Source organism: Bubalus kerabau, chromosome 5 (genome assembly GCF_029407905.1).
Source record: "Bubalus kerabau isolate K-KA32 ecotype Philippines breed swamp buffalo chromosome 5, PCC_UOA_SB_1v2, whole genome shotgun sequence".
NCBI lineage: Eukaryota > Metazoa > Chordata > Mammalia > Artiodactyla > Bovidae > Bubalus > Bubalus kerabau.
In genome coordinates, this window is record NC_073628.1 from 2,605,761 (window position 1) to 2,626,730 (window position 20,970).

The 20,970-nt window shown below is 60.1% G+C and overlaps 1 protein-coding gene across 2 annotated transcripts in view; it reads right to left on the reverse strand.

Moving 5' to 3' along the window:
• Nucleotides 1-20,970, reverse strand: part of OSBPL5 (oxysterol binding protein like 5) — a 67,543-nt gene that overhangs the window by 25,518 nt on the left and 21,055 nt on the right. For both annotated transcript variants that reach the window (XM_055580552.1, XM_055580551.1), the window contains exons 2-3: nt 8,707-8,845; nt 6,647-6,729 (exon numbers count right to left, since the gene is read on the reverse strand). In XM_055580552.1, coding sequence (XP_055436527.1) covers nt 6,647-6,729; nt 8,707-8,824 — 201 coding nt within the window. In that variant the 5' untranslated portion in view covers nt 8,825-8,845. The remainder of the gene's footprint in view (nt 1-6,646; nt 6,730-8,706; nt 8,846-20,970) is intronic.

Below are 20,970 nucleotides of genomic sequence, written 5' to 3' on the forward strand. Positions count from 1 at the left end.
CCACTTTCCTGCCACCCGCTTTCCACCAGATGCAGCTGGAAGGAGCTTGTTTGGGGTGACGGAGGAAGAGAGGGGAACAGCATGGGGGCCGTGGGGCTGGGAGGAGTGGACGGGGTAGGGTGTCCATGCCCCCCACCCTCTGCTCCTGGGCCCTGCGAGGCTGCTGGGCAGGGTCACAGCAGCCCTGGGCTGGGGCAGTGCCCCCCGCTGTCCGTCATAAGGGCCAGGCTGGGGGCCCTGCCAGGCCTGCCTGCCGGCTCCTGAGGCCACAGCACATGCAGGCAGAGCAGGGCGATGACCGGCGCCCTCAGGGGCACAGACAGAGCCACGAACGTGGGGGTCTGACCACCAAAGTGCGGCCGTGGAAAACTCATTTAAAAAAGTGCTTTACAGCGACCTACAGGACGTGATGAAGCAACTGCAATCATGTATCTAACAAAGCTCTAGTGTCCAGATATAGGAAGAACTCTTAATAACTCAACACAGTTGGAAGGACTGATGTTGAAGCTGAAACTCCAATCCTCTGGCCACCTGATGCGAAGAACTGCTGCTGCTAAGTCACTTCAGTTGTACCCGACTGTGCGACCCCATAGACGGCAGCCCACCAGGCTCCCCCGTCCCTGGGATTCTCCAGACAAGAACACCGGAGGGGGTGTTCCTGTTCGTATCCTTCTCCGGATATGAAGAACTGACTCATTGGAAAAGACCCTGATGCTGGGAAAGATTGAAGGCGGGAGAAGAAGGGGACGACATAGGATGAGATGGTTGGATGGCATGACCGACTCAATGGACATGAGTTTGGGTAAACTCCGGGAGTTGGTGATGGACAGGGAGGCCTGGCGTGCTGCAGTCCATGGGGTTGCAAAGAGCCAGACACGACTGAACGACTGAGCTGAACTGGGTGGGTGTGCGCTCAGTCGTTCGCGACCCCATGGACTGCAGCCCGCCAGGCTCCTCTGTCCGTGGGATTCTCCAAGCAGGAATCCTGGAGTGGGTTGCCATTTCCTCCTCCAGGGGATCTTCCCCACCGAGGGATCAAACCCAAGGCTGTGGTGTCTCCTGCACTGGCAGGCAGGCTCTTGACCCCGAGCGCCACCTGGGAAGCTGACGAAAGACAAGAGCCTGATGCAGAGGTGGACGGAGGACTTGGAGAGAAGGTGCTCGGGCGGTCGACAAGACAGTGAGAGAACGCCCATCCCCCTCGGTCCTCAGCGAAGTGCTCACCCGACCACGGTGAGACATCGCTTCACACCCACGGGCACGGCCACGGGGACGACTCCAGACAGAACCAAAGCCGCCCGCATCGGTGGGTGTGAGACACGGGCGCCCGCCTCCCCGCCAGCGGGACTATAACGCGGGGCAGCCGCTGAGGAACACCGCTCGGCGCTTTCTCCAAGAGGCCAAATACAGAATCTTCTAGAAAGCCATCTTGCCACAGAATTGCCATCTGGCCCAGCAATTCCACTCTGAGGTACAAACTCAAAGAAGTGAAAGCAGGGACTCAGACACCTGCACGTGTGTGTTCGCGGGGAAACGGCCCGCGCGTGCCCCGTTGACGAGCGGACAACCGCCCGGCTCCATCCAGCCCACGGACCATGGCTCAGCCCTGACACCCGGCACAGCCTTGGACGGGGCTTGGTGGAAGCAGCTCGTCACAGAGCCCTGCACGTGGCACGGCCCCGCTGACACGCCGTGTCCAGCACAGGCAAGTCTGTGCACACGGAAAGCGGAGTGGAGGCTGCGGGGCTGTGGGTGGCGGAGGGGACGCGCGTGACCGCTCGCACGGTCACTCTGGGGTGACGGAACCGTTTCTGAGCTCGACAGAGGTGGTGCTGCACCACAGTGTGGACGCAAGAAATGCCGCTGAGTTACTCACTCAAAATGGTTGGCTTCATGTGATTTGACTTTATATCCTGGAAAACCACATAACATATATTTATTTTTTATTTTAATTTTTAAAAAAATTATGAAGTATCTAGGGCTTGAGGCTCAGACAGTAAAGAGTCTGCCTGCAATGCAGGAGAGGCAGGTCTGAGCCCTGGGTCGGGAAGATCCCCCGGAGAAGGAAACGGCAACCCACTGCAGTATTCCTGCCGGGTTAATCTCATGGGCTGAGGAGCCTGGAGGGCTAGGTCCACGGGGTCGCAAAGAGTCGGACACAACTGAGCGACTAGTACTACATTATGAACGTATGGTAACACATTTACAGGAGACCTGGAAAACACAGAACAAGGTGACATATGGCTCCACTATATATTACAATTATTTTTCATATAATATATATATTGTGTGTGTGTGTGTGTGTGTGTGTGTATGGGTTTCCCAGGTGGTGCAGTGGTAAAGAATCTGCCTGCCAATGCAGGAGACATGGGTTTGATCTCTGAGTTGGAAAGACCAACCACCTCCCCCACCCCCGGAGGAGGAAATGGCAACCCACTCCGATATTCTTGCCCGGGGAATCACATGGACAGAGGAGCTTGGTTGGCTACAGTCCATGGGGGCGCAGAGTTGGACACGACTGAATAACTGTGCACACGCCCATGCACATGTGTACATATACATAAAGACCTATACACTAAATATTTAATATGCTATTAAATATTATATATTATGTTAAGCTTATATAGAACATAATGCCTAACATTAATATATTAAATATGTATCCATATTAAAAATGGACTGAGCGACTGGACAACAACAAATGTTCTGTTTATTATCATATATATATATATTAGAGTTTGTGTCTCTCCCAGAACTGCGCCCTCTATAGCAGCCCCGAGTCTCTCTTAAGTACCTGGGGCTTCCAGAGCTGTCTTTTCCTTCCTCCCACGGCCTCGGACGTGTCCAGACTCACTTGTTTTGTCTGGAGCCTATCTCCCCTCTGGAACGTAAGCTCCGGGAGAGGGGGACTTCGTTTCTTTTTTTGTGGGGGGTGATTTGCTTTTTTTTTTAATTAATTAATTTATTTATTTTAATTGGAGGCTAATTACTTCACAATATTGTGGTGGTTTTTGCCAGACATTGACATGAATCAGCCACAGGTGTACATGTGTTCCCCATCCTAAGCCCCTCTCCCACTGCTCTCCCCATCCCATCCCTCAGGGTCATCCCAGTGCACCAGCCCTGAGCGCCCTGTCTCATGCATCGAACCTGGACTGGCGATCTGTTTCACATATGGTAATATACATGTTTCAATGCTATTCTCTCAAATCATCCCACCCTCGACTTCTCTCAGAGTCCAAAAGTCTGTTCTTTACACCTGTGTCTCTTTTGCTGTCTCGCATATAGGGTCATTGTTACCATCTTTCTAAATTCCATATATATGCGTTAATATACTGTATTGGTGTTTTTCAGTTTCATCCACCTCATTAGAACTGATTCAAGTGCATTCTTTTTAATGGCTGAGTAATACTCCACTGTGTGTATGCACCACAGCTTTCTCATCCATTCGTCTGCCGATGGACACCCAGGTTGCTTCCACGGGACTTCATTTCATCCATGACTGTGTCCCCGGCACCTGCAGGTCTTGCCTGGACAGGATGCCCAGACGTCTTGACTGAGGGAGTGAGATCTGACACTTGAACCGAGCGCTCCTGACTGCATTTAAAGTGCTTTCACTGGGTTTCGTGTTTCACCGGGTTGTAGAAGGAGTAACTGTCGGGAGCAGGAGCTCTGCCCCTGGCAAAGGTCATGAGGAAGGAGGCTCGGCATATGCAAAGGTGGGATCGAGCCTCAGGAGTCCCCCTGGAAATTCTCAAGCATCTGCCCCCAAAACCAGAGTCTGCCTACTTTCTGCTTTGTGCCCTCACCTACACCTCTGGCTTTACGGGGGGCTGTCCCCCACTACCTCTCTCTGAAAAAAGAGTTAACTTACAGCTCCAGTTAATAATTCCTGGGTGTGACAGTGTTTCCACCTACAAACTCCTTTGGAAGTCCTCTAGCCTGCCTGAATAGGTTTTTCCGGCCACATGTGATTGTTCAGAGCCTCCCAACTGTGAGAGGCATGAGATGTTCTAAACTGTCTGAATACAGATTCCTTTGAGCAGTTAAAAGATTGATTAGAAATTGTATTGGTGAAGGGTTTTTCACTTGTTGGGCCAACGATTGCTGCTAAGTTTCCATATCCCTCACCTGCTGTGTCCCTGGCAGTGTATTGATTAATATAATTGGTGTAAGTAGTAGCTTTAATGTTTGTAATCTTGGACCCTTGAGTTAATTCTTTTTCTTGTTATAGCCCACCACACCTTTGCCCTATAGGAATGCAACTTTATCTAATGCTTTTGGAGGGTGGCGCCTGACTTTATAATAATCACCTTTAGAGAAAAATAAGTTTCTTAAAATGTTAACAGGCCTCCGGGCCAGAAGATGATGCAAATCACCTAAACTTCTGCATATGATAAGTTTGCAGGAAGAAAGCCTGGCTTACTGCATGACTCTACCCCTTCCCCCATTATCCTCTATGCATAACTTAAGGTATAAAAACTACTTTGGAAAATAAAGTGCGGGCCTTGTTCACCAAAACTTGGTCTCCCTATGTCGTTCTTTCTGTCACCTTCTGGCTGAATTAGTCAGCCTCTTTTCTCCACTGAATTTCCTCACTAAGCTATCCTTATTTAACCACTCTTTATATCCTTAATTAACGTTTAATTAAGCAATTGTTTTCTGATCCGCCGACGCCGTCCCGCTTCGAAATCCCTGGATCCACCAGTAACCATGTTTTCACTGTTTTTATGAATCTGCGTCTAAACTAATAAATGTGTCCGCTGGCAGATGGTTGGAGAAACAGAACATAGGCCAACCACATGATGGAACATTACTCGGCCATAAAAAGGAAGAGAATTCTGACACAGCTACAAGCTGGACGAGCCTTGAGGACACGATGCTCAGTGAAATAAGCCAGACACAAAGAAGGAGATCACAAATCCGCCGGGAATCCACCCACATGAGGTCCCTAAAGTCGTCAAGTTCACAGTGACAGAGACGGCGGAGGGGGCGGGGAGCGAGTGCTGGGGGGGGCAGGGAGCGAGTGCTGGGGGGGAGCGAGTGCTGGGGGGGAGCGAGTGCTGGGGGGGGCGGAGGCCAGGGCGTCTGCTTTCTAAGATGCTAGCGTTCTCAGGAGGGATGGTGGTGAGAGTGCGGGTGTGCTTAGCGCCCCTGAGCCGTGCGCCTGACATGGTTAAGATGGTGCGTTTCACTACATGTATTTCACTGTAATCAAAACAAGTTTTTAAATTAAACAAATCCCACACGAATGCAGGCATTCCCAGTGTGCTCCTAGCAGTGGGCAGCCCTGGAGGCTGAGGTGGGGGATGCTGGCTGTGACCCCCACTAACCCCTTGTCTGGCAGAGTGGGGCATGGGGTCCCAGAGGAGCCAGGCTGCAGTCACGGGGTCCTATGGGTGACCAGAGTGGGGAGAGCTGGCCTCTGTGTGCCCCCAGCCCCACAGCCAGAACTGGGGCCTCCAAGCCAGGGGCCACAGCTCCCTTGACCTGAGACCCTCTGCAGGGAGGAAGGGCATGTCTAACGCCCCGCACCCTCCCTGGATCGAAGCTTCTGCCTGGAAGGGTACAGCTGGGCCCCACTGAGAGGCACTGGGCTGGGGAACATGTGGGGTGTGTGCGCGTGTCTGTGTGTATATGTTTATCTGTATGCATAGTGTATGTGTCTGTCTGTGTGTGTACGCAGGCACCCATGTGCATGTGTGTATCTGTGTGTGCAGGTGTATCTCTGTGTGCATACGTGTGTATATGTTTATCTGTGCATAGTACACGTATCTGTATGTGTGTGTATCTGTGTGTGGATGCATATCTGTATATCTGTGTGTATATGTTTGTGTGTAGTATATGTATCTGTATGTATGTGTATCTATGAGTATCTGTGTATGTATGCATGAAGTAAAGTCGCTCAGTCGTGTCCAACTCTTTGCGACCCCATGGACTGTAGCCTACCACGCTCTTCCATCCAGGGGTTTTCCAGGCAATAGTACTGGAGTGGGTTGCCATTTCCTTCTCTAGGGGATCTTCCCGACCCAGGGATCGAACCCAGGTCTCCCTCATTGTAGACAGACACTTTACCGTCTGAGCCACCAGGGAAGATATGTATGCATATCTGTGTGCATATTTATGTGTATATGTCTATCTGTGCATTGTATACATATCTGTATGTGTGCGTATCTTGTGTGGAGGCACATCCGTGTGTATCTGTGTGTATGTTTATTTGTGTGTAGTATATGTATTTGTATGTATGTGCATCTGTGTGTATCTGTGTGTGTGTGCCCATGTGTGTGCTTTTCCAGATCATGGCATGGCCCTGAGAGGGGGCGGGCGCGGGCACAGTGCAGGCAAAGCCAGAGGGGGAAGTGCTGCGCCCCAGCGGGCTCCTTATGACAGCAGGCCCGGCCCCCTGGTGCCGTGACTCTCCGTCCCCGAGCCCTCTCTGGGCCCCGTCTCCCGTCCCGTGTCACTCCAAAAAGGCAGCTTGGAGAAGGCAGCTCACACGCTGTGACTCCGGCTCCAGGAGCCTCCGTGATTCGGAGCAGAGAGCTGGGGTGGCAGCTGGGCCAGGCGCCTGCTGCCCATGCCTCGGGCACGTCCTGCCGCCCTCGGGCAGGCCCCCTGTCCCGGGACCCCCCACAGCCGGGCTTACCGGTGGCACCTTCGTGGCAGAGCCTGGGGTTGGGGGCCCTTCATCCCGGGTCGGTGATGGGCCGTGGGGCTCCACGTCCTTCCCTGCAAGAGAGCGGCCAGCGTGAGGCCCGGGGCAGGGCTGCCCAGTGCACGGCAGGCGGGGCTCAGGCACCAGCGGCCTGGGCGGGGCAGGAAGCCAGCCAGGGAGGCGGGTGCGGAACCAGAGATCTAATAACCACCAGCCAGCCACACGGGGTGTCACCGCAGGGAGGGGGGTCACCAATGGGAGGGGTGTCACCACTGGGAGGGGGGGTCACCGCAGGGAGGGGGTATCACTACTGGGAGGGGGGTGTCACTGCTGGGAGGAAGGGGGGTCACTGCTGGGAGGGGGTATCACCACTGGGATGGGAGTCACTTCAGGGAGGGGGGTCACTGCTGGGTGGGAGTCCCAGGCCAGGGTGACCTGGCCTTTAGGGTTCTGCGAGGCAAGCCCCAGTTTGCAGGTCCAGGGCACCCAGACTACAGCTGACCCCCTCCCATAGCCCAGTCCTCTGGCTGGAGCCCCACTGCCCCCAGTGCCAGACTCTCGGAGGGGGGTGGGTGGACACTGTCCCCATGCCCCTTCCCAGCAGGAGTCCTCTCCGGGTTGACTGAGAGGTGGGAGAGGGGCCTGAGGTGCCCGGATTCGATCCTGGGGGGAGTGGCTGCCCCACCCACCGCTCGTTTCTAAAGCCCCACCCACCGCTCGTTTCTAAAGCCCAGGTTCACAGGCAGGAAGAAGTGGGCGACAGTCCCGCATGCTTCCTGCGGCTGGTGGCTGATTGCCTGGTCCCTGCACGGGAGTGGACATGGCAATGACCAGGGGAGAACCATGCTGACCGGGAAGCGAGAAGAGGGCCCACAGAGGGCGATGTCTGCAGACCCCCTTCCCCGAAGCCCTGGCCTGGGAGCCGCGCTCTGCAGAAAAGCCAGCGTGGAGACCGGGAGTGGTGAGCCCGTCCTGCAGCCAGGCGCGCTGGGGCAGAGAGGTCACCAAGGAGCACGCGCCCCTGCACTCGGCCCTGCGTCCCCTCCCCTGACCACAGCCCGGGGCTGGCTGCTGACGGGGGCCCCCTCCGTGCCCCAGGGACCCTGTCATCCAGGTGCACTGGATTCAGGAGCTGTCGTGGGGGACCCGGCCTGGGGCTGTCGGGGGGCAGCCTCCCAGAGTGGATGCTACCACCTGGGCTGGGTGGATGCAGGGGCCCCGCGGGAGCGGGGAGCAGGCCGCCCCACAGTCAGAGGCTGGCACCGGCTCCTCTCTCTGCCTGTCCATGCCCGCCTCCTTGCCCTGCCCATCACACCTGCCACCCGGGTCTGTGCTTCTCCCAGGGGCTGGAGGGGCTGGGGTCCCCTCCTCGGCTCCAAAGCAGGTGATGGGAGCAGGGTAGGTGGGCCGCAGGAGGCCAGGCCGGGCACCAGAGGGGGCCCCTCTCCCACCCCCTCGGGGCCACCAGAAGGACGCGCTGGGCTCTCTGGGGGCGGATGTGGGGCGTTGGGGTGGGGGCGGGGGTTAAGGCCCGGAGCTGTGAGAGCACCGGCAGGCTCAGGGGACCTGCGTGCTGCATGCCCAGCGCTTTATCTCCAAGCACGACAGCAGCGGGTCTGAACCGTCCCCACCCAGGACCCAAGACTCTGCTGCAGGGGGCGCAGGTCCTAATATTCCCCGACTTTACAGATGAGGAAACCGAGGCCCTGCCGCTGGAACGGGCTCCCCCAGCCTGAGGGTGGGGGCTGCGGTCAGGCTGCCTGACCACCACACCGCACTGCCTCTGCAGGGACAAGGATCTGCCTCCAGGCCTGGACTGGGAGCCCCCTGCTGGACCTCCACAGCCAAGTGGGCGAAACCTGGCCCCCTAGGTCACGGAGTTCTCCGGCCCTACGAGCCTTCTATTCATTAACCCCGCATGGTGGACGCCCTCCCTCCCTGACCAGGACAGCACAGAGAGGGCAAGGGACCTGTCCGAGGTCACACGGTCCGGGATGACCCCCGCCCCTCCCGAGGCCTCCAGGTGACCGGGTCCCCCCATGAGCACTGACCTGGACCCACATCGACCTCATGTTCTCCACCCACGAGCAGGTTCCGGCTGAGCTTCTGTGGGGTGGACGAGGGCGGACACAGCGAGAAGCGTCGTCGCAGAAAGGCCTCCTCCTTCATGGCGTGGGCGCAGGGGGGCTTCTGGAAGGAAGGAGAGGGAGCGCTGGTCACACCTTACGCCGAGATCGGGACAGCCTGCGGCCTGGAGGCCGCGGGCATCCTCCACCCGCCCGGCAAGGGGACCAGAGACACACCAGAATCGGGGCCCCATCATACAGTCCGGTCCAAAACTGGACATGGAGGGCCCCAGGGCCCTGCGGAGCGGTCACCCAGGAAGGCCACACGACCGAGTGCAGGCTTTTCAGGGCCCGAGTCGGAAGCCAGGCCCCGACCAACCAGTTTGGCCATCACAGCTATGGCAGGACCCTCTGCCCTCCACTCAAGGGCTGGCGCTAAAGCGGCCCTGTCGGACCCTGGACACGGCGAAGCGTGGGCCACCCGCCGTCCCCTCCCCGGGGATGGAGCTCCGGGTTGGGGGTCAGCGTTGATGCACATGGGGAGGGCGGAGCGCTGCCCGAGAGGGGGCCACAGGAGGGCGAGACAGGCGGCCCAGAGCGCCAGGGGCCGCGGGTGAGGGCTGGGGCTGGCCCTGACTCCGGCCTGCCCAGCCCACCTAAGGACGCCGTGAGACCACCCCCCGCCCTCCCCTGCTTCAGCTCCTCGGCCTGGAGAGAAAGTGCAGGTGAATTTAGGGCGAGGTCGGCCCGAGTCACTTCCCTGCCTCCCAGCTCCGGCAGGAGGGGCAGCCCAGGGAAAGCCCTGCGATGCCCGCCACGCCCTCCCGGGTCCGGCGGGCCACGCCCTCCCGGGTCCGGCGGGCCACGCCCTCCCGGGTCCGGCGGGCCACGCCCTCCCGGGTCCGGCGGGCCACGCCCTCCCGGGTCCGGCGGGCCACGCCCTCCCGGGTCCGGCGCGCCACGCCCTCCCGGGTCCGGCGGGCCACGCCCTCCCGGGTCCGGCGCGCCACGCCCTCCCGGGTCCGGCGCGCCACGCCCTCCCGGGTCCGGCGCGCCACGCCCTCCCGGGTCCGGCGCGCCACGCCCTCCCGGGTCCGCCCCCATCTCGACCGCGCCCCTCGCAGCCCCACCCTGAGCAGGGCCGGGGCCAGCCGTTCACAGTGGACGTCAGCCCGTTTTACAGAAGAGAAAATCGTGGCCCCCAGAGCCCTGTGGTCGCAGCCGGCCAGGTGCTGGCAGAGCGGGGACTCGGGCCCGATGCTGCGCTCTGTCCTCTCCCTGAGGACGTGCTGCACGGAGGCTGGCTAACCAACCTCTTCCAAGCCTGGGGGTGCCCCCTGCCGCCTCCCTGGGTGGGCAATGGCTTCCTGCCAAGCCCAGAACAAAGGCCCCACTTTCTCCCACGGCCCTGGGCCTTCCTGGGATGGGAGCAGCAGATAGCAGCCTTTCCTGCTGGGACAGTGGGTGCCTGGGTGGGGCTTCTGGAGGGGCAGGGTGGCCCAGGGCTCCATCCGCAGCCCCAGGACCTTCTCTGTGCTCCTGCCCAGGGGTCCTGGGGGCCCCCGAGGTGCAGCTGGGCCTAGTGGCCTCCCCTTCCTCACCACTGCGGTGTCACCTGGCCAAGCTGGTTACCTGCGCCGTTTCACAGATGGGGATACTGGTTTCAGAGAGGTTGGGTATTTTTTTCTGAGAATCATCTCAAACCTGGCTCCTGAGTTCCCACCCCCACCCCCATCGGTTCAGCTAGGTTTCTAGCAAACCCACTGCCGGGGAAGGCGAGGGTGGGCATCTGGGGTCCAGCCCCTGCTGGTCGGAGTCCCGGTGGACACTCACTGCTTGCCCAGGTGCCTCTCAGGCCAGGGGGCCAGCACCTGAGAGGCAGCCCTGCCTTCCCACTCCTGCAGCTGGGCTCTCGCAAGCGCTGGGCTGGCAGCCAAGGTGAGTCCGATGCGGTCCTGCCCGGGGGCCCAGGGTGCGCGATGAGGGGTGACACGGGTAGGCTGCCCTCACCAGGAGCCTCTCGTCTCTCAGGGGCTGAGTCTTGCAAACTGGGGGCGGGCAGAGGGGCTCCTGCCCTCAGCTCCCCAATCTGGTCACGGGCCCTTGGGGGTGGGCACAGAGGCCCCTGGCTGCCTCTCTCCTCAGGTCCTAAGGCATGTCTTCCCCCGGCGCAGATAACAACTGGGGACCAGTGGCCTCAGTGGTCTGGGAGCCCCCCATCTGCTTGTCCACAGCATCTTCCCTCCCACCTTCCCTCTCTCCCTTACATCCACCCATTATTCCACCCATCCATCCACCTTCCCACCTGTCCATCCATTTAACCAACTTCCTAGCCATCCATTTATCCAGTCATCTGTCCATCCATCCATCCATCCATCCATCCATTCATTAATTCACTCATCCATCTATCCACCCATCCATCCATCCATCCACCCATCTACCCATCCATCCATCCATCCATCCAGTCTCTCCCCTCCACCACCGCCGGTGAATCTCTCTAGATAGTTAGCGAGCAACCTCATTTCCTTTCTTTCCTTCCTTCCTGCTACTGCTAAGTCACTTCAGTCATGTCTGACTCTGTGCGACCCCATAGATAGCAGCCCACCAGGCTCCCCCATCCCTGGGATTCTCCAGGCAAGAACACTGGAGTAGGTTGCCATTTCCTTCTCCAATGCATGAAAGTGAAAAGTGAAAGTGAAGTCGCTCAGTCGTGTCCGACCCTCAGCGACCCCATGGACTGCAGCCTTCCAGGCTCCTCCATCCATGGGATTTTCCAGGCAAGAGTACTGGAGTGGGGTGCCATTGCCTTCTCCATCAGACACATCAGAGGTGACATCTCCATGGCTGAACTGCTGGCCCAGAGCAGACAGCCCCAATCCGAGGGCAGTGCCGGGACGCACCTGTGGATACCCGCTCTGTGTCCTGACTCCCCAGACCAGGCGCAGGCCTCCGCAGGCCCCCTCTGACCTGCTCGGATGGCGGGGGTGGCTCCTCTCCAGCAGGGCCTCAGGGGTTGCCCAGTGCCCACCCCTGGCTGCCGTCCATGGTCTCCTTTAAGGCCGTGGAGGTGGAGACGCTGCTCTGTTCATTTCAGCGGTACATCCAGGCCCGCTCTCCCCAGGGCTCCTCTGTGCCTTTGGAACACAGTCCGGCCTCTGTCTCCTGGTCCCTGTTTTCCAGACCGTCAGGTCCCCGGCCTGCTCCTCCCACCTCATTCCCTGCCTGGCTCCGTCACCCACTCTGCCCCAGCCACACTGGTCCCCTTTATGCTCCTCAAACGTGCCCGTGCCCGCTGGGGCCTCTGCTTGGACGCGGCCCCCCCGAACGCCCTCACCCACATCTCCGTCTGTCCGGGTGGCCGGGTCCTTCTCGAATTCCACCCTTGGATCAAATGTCACTTCTCAGAAGGCTGCCACCCGCCCCCCTGTCTCACACGACGCCACGTCCTCGCGGCACAGTCCAAGTCACTGCAGTGTCGCTCTGTGTTCCTTCGTCTGAGTTAGCTCTCCTCCCCCACAGGACGCAAGCTCCAGGGAGGGGACAGTGCTGTCCCTCCTGTCTGCTGTGTCTCCGTAGAGCCAGGCCTAGGGACTGGCAGGGGGCATGAGGGCTCGGGGACCCTGGGACCTGGGGTGAAGAAGGCAGCCCAGTTGCCCCTGGGCTTAGAGCCTCCTCCTCCTCCGCAGGTCCAGGGAGGGGGGACCTCAGAGAGGCGGTCAGGGTTGGTCTGGGGCCGATTTCCGCGGGAACCCTGGTGAGGCTCCTCCTGCCACGCCTGGTGCAGATGAGGCCCTGTCCTCCACGCACTGGCAGGAGGCAGGAGGAATCCGGCCATGCCTGGAGGATCTGCAGACCCTCGGAGGCTCTGAGCCGGGAGGACCGCCGGCCTGATGCTGGGCTGACTGAGCCCTGGCCAGCGGTTCCCCTTGTCCCGGGGAAAGCTGAAGGCACGCAGAGCTGGGAGTGGAGACCCCTATGGGAGCCAGTGCATGAGGATAGAGGGAAGGATGGAGGGAAGGAAGAACAGATGGGTGAAGAAACAGACTTCCCAGCTGGGCCAGCGGCAGTCAGGACCGCACCCACGGTGGGCAGCCCTCTCCCTCTGTCCTGGCCTGGGCGCCAGCTGCCCAAGCACTCAGGGCACTCTCTCTGGAGGGCACACTCTCTCTGACCCCACTGTGGGCACTTGGAGCCTCGATTCCTCCCACCTGGGCTGTCAGAGGACGCCGTGCGCCTTCCTCTCGTTGACCTCTGGCCTCTGAGGGCCGGGCTGAGCTCTTCTTATAGTAACAGCCTCCAGTTGCCCTTGGTCACTGGGACGATGCTCATCTGTCCAGCTGGCCCTCGGTCGACGGCCCCCAAGTCCTTCCCCGGGGGCCGTGAAGGAGGCCGATCCCACCATCCGCCTGTGGCTTCGTCTGGTGCTTACGATCACAGAGTCCAAGGGTCTGAGCGGACACTGTGGGGCCTGGAGGGATGGTCCCCAGCACAACCCATGTGTGGGGCCCTGATACCCCAGTGAGGAGCCTCGGGTGTTTCTTCAAGAGGGGAGCCACAGTCCAGAGACTCTGGGCCCCAGGGCCCCCAAGGGGGGCTCACCGTGGAGGCCAGGAGGCGGGGCAGCGGTGGGGAGGGGAGCCCCGTGTGTCTGTGGCCTGAGACGGCCCATCCCTGCCGAGCACAGAGGAGGGGTCTGCAGACCGGGAGCCCCCAGGGAAGCCACTACACTGCCCACTTGGACCCACGGCCTGGGAGGGCGCGAGCTGCAGAGCTGAGGGCGCAGGTGCGGCGGGCTTCCACCTCACCTCCACGGTGGGCGGAGGGGGCGCTGCTGGGGGCCCACCCAGCGGGCAGGAACCCCAGCCCTGGGGTGCAGGTGGGGGACAGTAGGCAAGCCCGGGAGGGGAGGCAGCCCTGACTCCTGGCTCGGCCCCTTCCCCCCGAGCCCCCTGCCGTGGTCTGAGCAGGCTCCTCAGTTCCGTGTCCCCCCAGGGCCTGAAAGCTCCCCAACATCGGGGGCAGCCGGGTCCCAGGCGGTGCCGGCCCAGAGACGGACTACAGGTCAGGCTCTGAGCTGCCTGCCCGGCCCGTCTCTGAGCTCCAGCAGCGGCTTGGGCACCTGGCAGGTGACAAGCTCTCTGTCTTGAGCCAAGGCCAAGCGGCCAACAGCGAGGCCGGGAGAGCAGGCGCAGCGCCCACAGTGTCCCACCTGGGGGCCCACACACTGCCTGCCCTGACCCGCTGGCAGCTGCCTTCCGAGCAGTCTGTGCCTCTAAACGCTGTCCGCTCCCTCCACCCCCCGACGCCTGCCTTCCAGCCAGAACAACGTGATCCTCATGAAGAAAGTTCGCTGGGGCGTTGGCGGCTGCACGGGAAGGACACGCGGCCCGCTTCTCCAGGGCCGGAATCCGCTGGGCCACAGTGGCCTGGGGAGGTGGGAAGGGCTGAGGCTCTGGGAAGGAATCCCACAGAACCCCGGGCTTGCTGCACATCCCACTTTGCGGCATGGAAGTGGGTGGGGGCATCCCGCCTTGCCTGCAATGTCTGCATGGCCTCCGTTAGGTCCCTATTTGTGAAGGGGGCGTTGCTCTGAATGCAGGTGACAAAGTCCCCTGCAGAGGCTGACGGGCCAACCCAGGGTGCCCATGGCTGCCTGGTTAGTGTTCCCACCGCTGGCCCAGGGTCATGCCAGCCCAGATGTGCTGGCGGAAGCAGGGGAGGTGTTCCTGGGCAGTGGAGGGGTGATGCGGGGCTGCTGGGGGCTCTCCATGAATCGGTGGAGGTGGGAGAAGCAGGCACGTACAGCCTGGCCCCCACACCACCAATGTGCCCGTGCTCACAGTGTACCCACTTCTGCTTGAACGGGATGATTATGAAAGGCGAGGGGCGAAATGCCCCCAAATCACAGATGAGCTCGAGGATGAAGCCTGCCTGCTTGGCTCTCTGTCTGCACACCCAGTGGAGGGTCAGCAGAGCCCAGGGAAGGATGGCAGTTGTCAGGGAAAGGACCCCGGCCGCCGTGTCCACACCACACATCTGCATTCCAGAAATTTGCTGGGGCCCCAAGGCTAGCGACCATGGGTCCCTGCCGAGAGGAGCCTCATAAAGGTCCAGAAATACAGTCAGGTCCTGCCTACTGTCCCCTGTCTGGTCCCAGCATTTGGGGCTCTAACTGGGCAGCCTGAGCAGCCCGCATGGGAACACAGGGGAGCACCCTGACACGGCAGACCAGTGTTCAGAACTCTGGACCCAGGGCTCCTGCAGGCTCTGTGCTGCGGACAGGCCCCCCGAAGCCTGGGCCCTTTCACACACACTGTCCCACGCGATGCGATTCTCATGGCACCTGAGGGATAAGGGGAGCGGATCTCATGATCCGATTTTAAAGGTGCAGAAACCAAGGTCCCAGGAGGTGAAAGAGCCATGTGAAGTCCGAGGGCTCAGACTGGGCCAAGGTCCCGTCAAGGTGGCACAGCTTCAAGCCCGCTGCCCCCCGTACCTCAGAGACGGCTGAGGGCAGGGATAGAAACCAGGGGAGGAGGCAGGATCCCGAGACGGGGTGGGAGCCCAGCTTCCCCCAGGGAGATGTTTCCCAGACAGGCCACCTCAGAGCGGCTGAGCCCCGGGGAGAGGGGCTGGAAGTGGCCTGCCCTGCTGAAGGGTCGGCAGGGCCTTGCCTGGGTGTTCCCGGCTGACTCAGCTGGGTCACGTGGCCAAGGGCAGGGCCAGGCCCTGGCACCCGCCCACCTGGCCTCCTGACTGACACCGGGCCAACTGGCCCAGCCAGCGCCGCCCACGTGCACGTCCTCTGCGGCAGAGCTGCCCTGCCCAGCTCTAGAGAGTGAGGGCCACCATGGCCTGTTCCGACGTGGGCCCCGCTGCAGGCCTGATCCCAGCCCGTCCCGCCCCAACCCTGCCTGCCGGTCCCACTGAGAGCTTGATTTTCAGATGCAAACTGCATCCTGGGGATGGGGCTCTGAGGTGGGATGGAGAGGGCCAAGGGCAGGAGACCAGGCCGAGATCCGGACCTGCCTGCTCTCAGTCCAGCATGGGAAGCAGCAGGTGGACGTGGGCCCCCAGGTGACCTCATGCCTGAGTCTGGCTGCTGACCTGAAGTGCTGGACACACCAGGGGCTGGGAGGCGGGACCCCGACAGAGTTGGGAGGAACCAGAGTGACTGTGGACGCCACCATGGCCACAGAACAGGAACGTGAGTCAGACACACACACGTGGGCCACAGCCGGCACCTCAGCTGGTCTGCATGACGGCCCTGAGCATCCGGACGGGTGGATGCCGTGCAGTAATCATGCTCCAGTTTTTCCCAGAACCAGCCATGGCCACACTGCATGCAGAAGCGCCATGCCCAATGTTCGGGAAAGCCGGGCATCGGGTCACACGATATGCAGGAAAGCTGGGCATCGGGTCTTGACCAACGCCCTCCCTGCCTCCCACGCTCTGTCGGATGTGCAGCCCGGCATGCAGAGGCCCCCTTCTATTTGGTGCGGGCCCAGAGGGCGGAGACAGAGAAGTGTGATCAGAGGTCTGGGTTAAAAAAACTGAGCTTATGCCAAGAACCAACTATGTACTTCCCTTGTGACTCAGCTGGTAAAGAATCGGCCTGCAACGCGGGAGACCTGGGTTCAATCCCTGGGTTGGGAAGAGCCCCTGGAGAAGGGAAAGGCGACCCACTCCAGTATTCTTGCCTGGAGAATCCCATGGACTGGACTGTATAGTTAGTCTGTGGGGTCGCAAAGAGTTGGACACAACTGAGTGACTTTCACTTTCACTGTGCTAAGAACCAGCTACGTACAACACACACTATAACTCACAGACGGAAAGCAAACCTATGGTTCCCAAGGGGAAATGGGGAGGGAGCAATGAGAAGTTTGGGATTAACAGATACAAACTACTATATATAAGGCAAATAGACAACAAGGGCGTACTGTGTGGCCCAGGGAACCAGGCTCAGCATCTGAGAATGACCTATAATGCAGAAGAATCCGTAGAAGAATATATGTACATGGATAACCATCATTTTGATGTACCTCTGAAACTAACACAACATTGTAAATCAACCGTATTTCAAGTTTTAAAAGCTGAAATTAAAAAAACCAACAAACACTACAGGAGCCACCTTTTGCCTTTAAGAACGTGAGAGCGCCGAAGAACTGATGCTTCTGAACCGTGGTGCTGGAGAAGACTCTTGAGAGTCCCTGGGACTGCAAGGAGAGCCAACCAGTCCATCCTAAGGGAGATCAGTCCTGAATATTCACTGGAAGGACTGATGCTGAAGCTGAAGCTCCAACACTTTGGCCACCTGATTTGAAGAACCGACTCACTAGAAAAGACCCTGATGCTGGGAAAGACTGAGAGCAAGAGGAGAAGGGGATGACAGAGGATGAGATGGTTGGATGGCATCGCCGATTCAGTGGACATGAGTTTGAGCAAATTCCAGGAGATGGTGAAGGGCAAGGAAGCCTGGCTTACCGAAGTCCATGGGGTCACAGAGAGTCGGACACGACTGAGTGACTTAACGACAATGTAGAAGTCACATGTCCAAGGACACCCACTTAACATGCAGCCCTACAGCCTCCTCTTTAATGCCCAACTGGCTTTGGATTCCATAAAACCCCTCCCTGGCCTTGTCCGGGTCGGGGTGAAGCCTCCTTCCCCAGCTGTGCCCCCCGAATCACTCTTCTTCGGGGAACGAGGCTCCAGATCCGAGGCTGGAGCCCCCTGTCTGCCCTGGATGCAGCTGCTGGCCATGCCCTCAGCACCTCGAGGCTGGAGGAGAGACAGAGCCTCACTCGGATGACCACCTCCTGGGACCCTGAAGAAGCTGGTCCCACCCCTGCTTACGGAGGCGGCACCGGCGTCCTCTGAGGCCTTCAGGTGGGCAGTCCCCCCATCACTGAGAGCCCTGGGGGACTCACTAAGCAGGAGGGCACGATCCATGTCATGACTGCTCCCGGCAAGGACAGACATTGCTCTGGGGACCCAAGTTCCAGAGGGCAATGCCCCTGGGCTTCCTGCTCCCCTGGGATTGGCCATCGCCTGCTTCCTTCAGGACATTCTGCACCGGGTGTGGACCCCTGACAGCATCGTGGCCCCACACCGTGGGGTTTCCCATAGGGCTGGAGCCCAGTCTACCTAGCCCTGGGGTGCAGGGCTCACCGAGGTTTCCAGGAGTTGGGTTTGGGGGGGTTTCGTCACAACTTGAGTGCAAGAAGAGGACAGGAGGGGGCCTGGCTTCTCTAACATCAGGGGTGAATCCTTGTGTAAACTGAAAACTCCCTCTTGCTGGACAGTCCTAATACCCCCACAGCGGCAGCCCCCCAGGGCGCATGCACCCCTGCATCACCCCCTGCCCCATACCAGAGGAGCCAGCGGGTGGGCAGCGGGCACCACGCCCCTCCCTCTCCTGTCTGCCTGACACCCCCTGCAGGGGCTGGGAGGATGCTAGCTCTTGGAAGCAACAAAGACCCAAAGCTCCAGTTCCCTGCCTTCTCTCCACTTTACAGATGCAGTAACTGAGGCCCTGAGGGTGAGCTGGCTCGCCCAGGACCATGCGGCCGGCTGGCACCAACCCCGACTCCCAGGTCACCTGGGGCAGGCGCGCTGGGCCACCCTGGGGGTCACCCCACCGTGGCGGAGCTGCCCTGACAGCCAGGAGAGGAACTCTGGAGAATGTTTACGAGGCTGTGGTCTGTACGGCAGGGAAGCCCACTGCCTCCTTGCCACCGCCTGCAAGAGCCCCGGACCCTCTGGGTGAACGGGTCGCCCTTCTTGCCTCCGGTCCTGGGCTGGGGTGGCCGCTCCTCTGCAGCCCGATCCGTGAACACCCACTGTGTGCTGTGCGCAGCCCTGGTCCTCCCACAGCCCAGGGGCTGTCTGCACTTCTGCGGGGAGCCCACAGGCTCTTCCTGCATGGCTCCTGGCCCCACCCAGCCTCCGGTTCAAGGGCCTTATTCACTGCTGACTGCCTAGGCAGGAACAAGAGCCCTGCCTTCCAGGCCCATTTGGATAACCGAGGGGGCAGGCCCTGGGGACCCCTCGTCAGACCACCCAGTCACAGCTCCACCTGTCTGTCCCCGTGGTTTCTAGGGAAACCGGTTCCGTCGGCCGAGTGGAGAAAGAGGCCCTGCCAGCCGGGTGGGACCAGGCCAGCACTGGGCTGAGGGCGCCCCCAGGTCCTGCCGCGGTAGGGATGGTCCAGGAAGGTGATCTGACATCTCGGGGGTGCAGCCCCCACCGCTGCCCTCTGGTCTCACCTCCAGCCCCTTTGCTCACCGGACCCTCCAACGGACTCCACCGTCTGGCCCCAAGCAAACCCCACTCGAACGCACCCAGCTTCCTGGGGCCGACGTGTCAGCGTGACATTGGCCTGAGCCACAAGACATGGCAGGGGGCACGCCAAGGGCCCCCAGTGAGACCAAAAGGAAAACGAGAAAGAGCTGAAAACCTACGTCCACAAGCAACGTGTGCACACACACGTCCACGGCGGCCAGCACATGGAGGCAGCCCAGACGCCCATCAGCTGACCCATGGCTAGCCCATCTGCAGTCCACGCACACTATGGAGAGTTCGTGGACGTGGAAAGGAGTGGAGCACCGAGAGGAGCCGCCTAGACGGCCCGATGCAGAAGCGATGATGGATGCTATTTCTTTAAAAAAAACAACTCAAATTTTCAAGATTTTCATGGATCACAATCACAGGGGCCGCTGGCCCCTCCAGCCTCTGGCCAATCTCAAGCTCCGGGGCATGGACCCACGGCCCCCTCACCAGGCCTGTGGTCTGCAGACCCCACTGGCGGCCGCCCAGGTCAAGTCCCACCACTGTGTCTTGTCCAGTGGAGTCACTGAAAGTGTTAGTCGCTCAGCTGTGTCTGACTCTTTGCGATCCATGGACTGTAGCCCACCAGGCTCTTCTGTCCATGGGATTCTCCAGGCAAGAATACTGGAGTGGGTTGCTGTTCCCTTCTCCAGGGGATCTTCCCAACGCAGGGATCAAATGTGGGTCTCCTGCATTGCAGGCAGATTCTTTATCATCTGAGCCCCCAGTGAGGTTTGGAGAAAGGTCCTGAGACCCCTGACAACCCCCACTGGGGTTGAGAAATGCCCCCACTGAACCCAGGGGAGGAGACAGGGCAGGGCATGTCCTTAGGTTCCGACCTGAATCTGGGTCTGTCCCCAATATGCTGGTCACACCATGAAATGACAAGTTCTGAGGCATGCAGGCGCCTCGTGAGCAGCAAGTGACAGCTGAAAACGAGAGCAAGAGCGATGGGGGATACAGGGACTGCTTGGAGGCCGGCTCAGGGTCAAACACGTCCCTCTGGGTGGGGCTGAGCTTTACGGATACCTGCTTGCTGGGCCGCGTCCAGACAGCCCGCTGCCCCTTCGTCTACGCCTGCCTTTCGGGGACACCTCAGGGTCCCCAGCCTGCCAGTCGGTGCTCTCTGGGTGCTCATTCACCCTAAAACGCTGTCCCTTGGTTTCAAGGGGCAGCCCCAACCCAGACCCCACGGGCAGCGCCCTTCCTGGTCTCAGGAGGGGTCAGAGCCCTGGATTATCTGATGTGTGGGGGGCCCACGTGCTGAGACTGCAGGGCCACCCCCTCCAGGCTGTCCTTTCCGACGGGGCAGGAGGCTCGACCATCCCCCTCCCGTGGGCAGTGAAGGCCAGTGGGAGGAGCCAGAGGCCGGGTGGCTCCACCCAGCAGGGCCTTCCTCCTGCACCTGGGGGCCACAGCAGCCAGGGCCGCCTGTCCCCCGCGGACGGCAGCGGTGGCTGTGGCGGTGCTGGCTTCTGGATCCTGAGGCTTTTGGGGGAGAACTGGCAGGTTTCCGCTAAGAGGGGCTGTATTGGAGTCCTGGGGCGGCTGCAACAGAGGGCCTCAGGTGGGCAGTGTAAACACAGAAACGATTCTCTCCCAGGGTCCGAAATCAAGGTCTGGGCAGGGCTGCGTCCTTGGAGGCTCCTTCCTGCCGCTTCCGGCATCCGGGGCCCCAGGTGCCCCGGGACTTGCGGAAACTTCCCTCCAGTCTCTGCCTCCCATGCGGGTCTCACACCTCCCTTGCCTTCCCCTTTTCTCCTAAATCACTGGACTCAAGACTCCAGCACATAGTCTGGGAAGACCTTGGCCAAGACCCCGGGCTGAACGACACCTGGGAATTCCTGATTCCAAGGGAGCTCACGTTCATAGGTTCCGGGTTTAGGACTCAGACCCCAAAAGCGGGGCCACCATCAAACT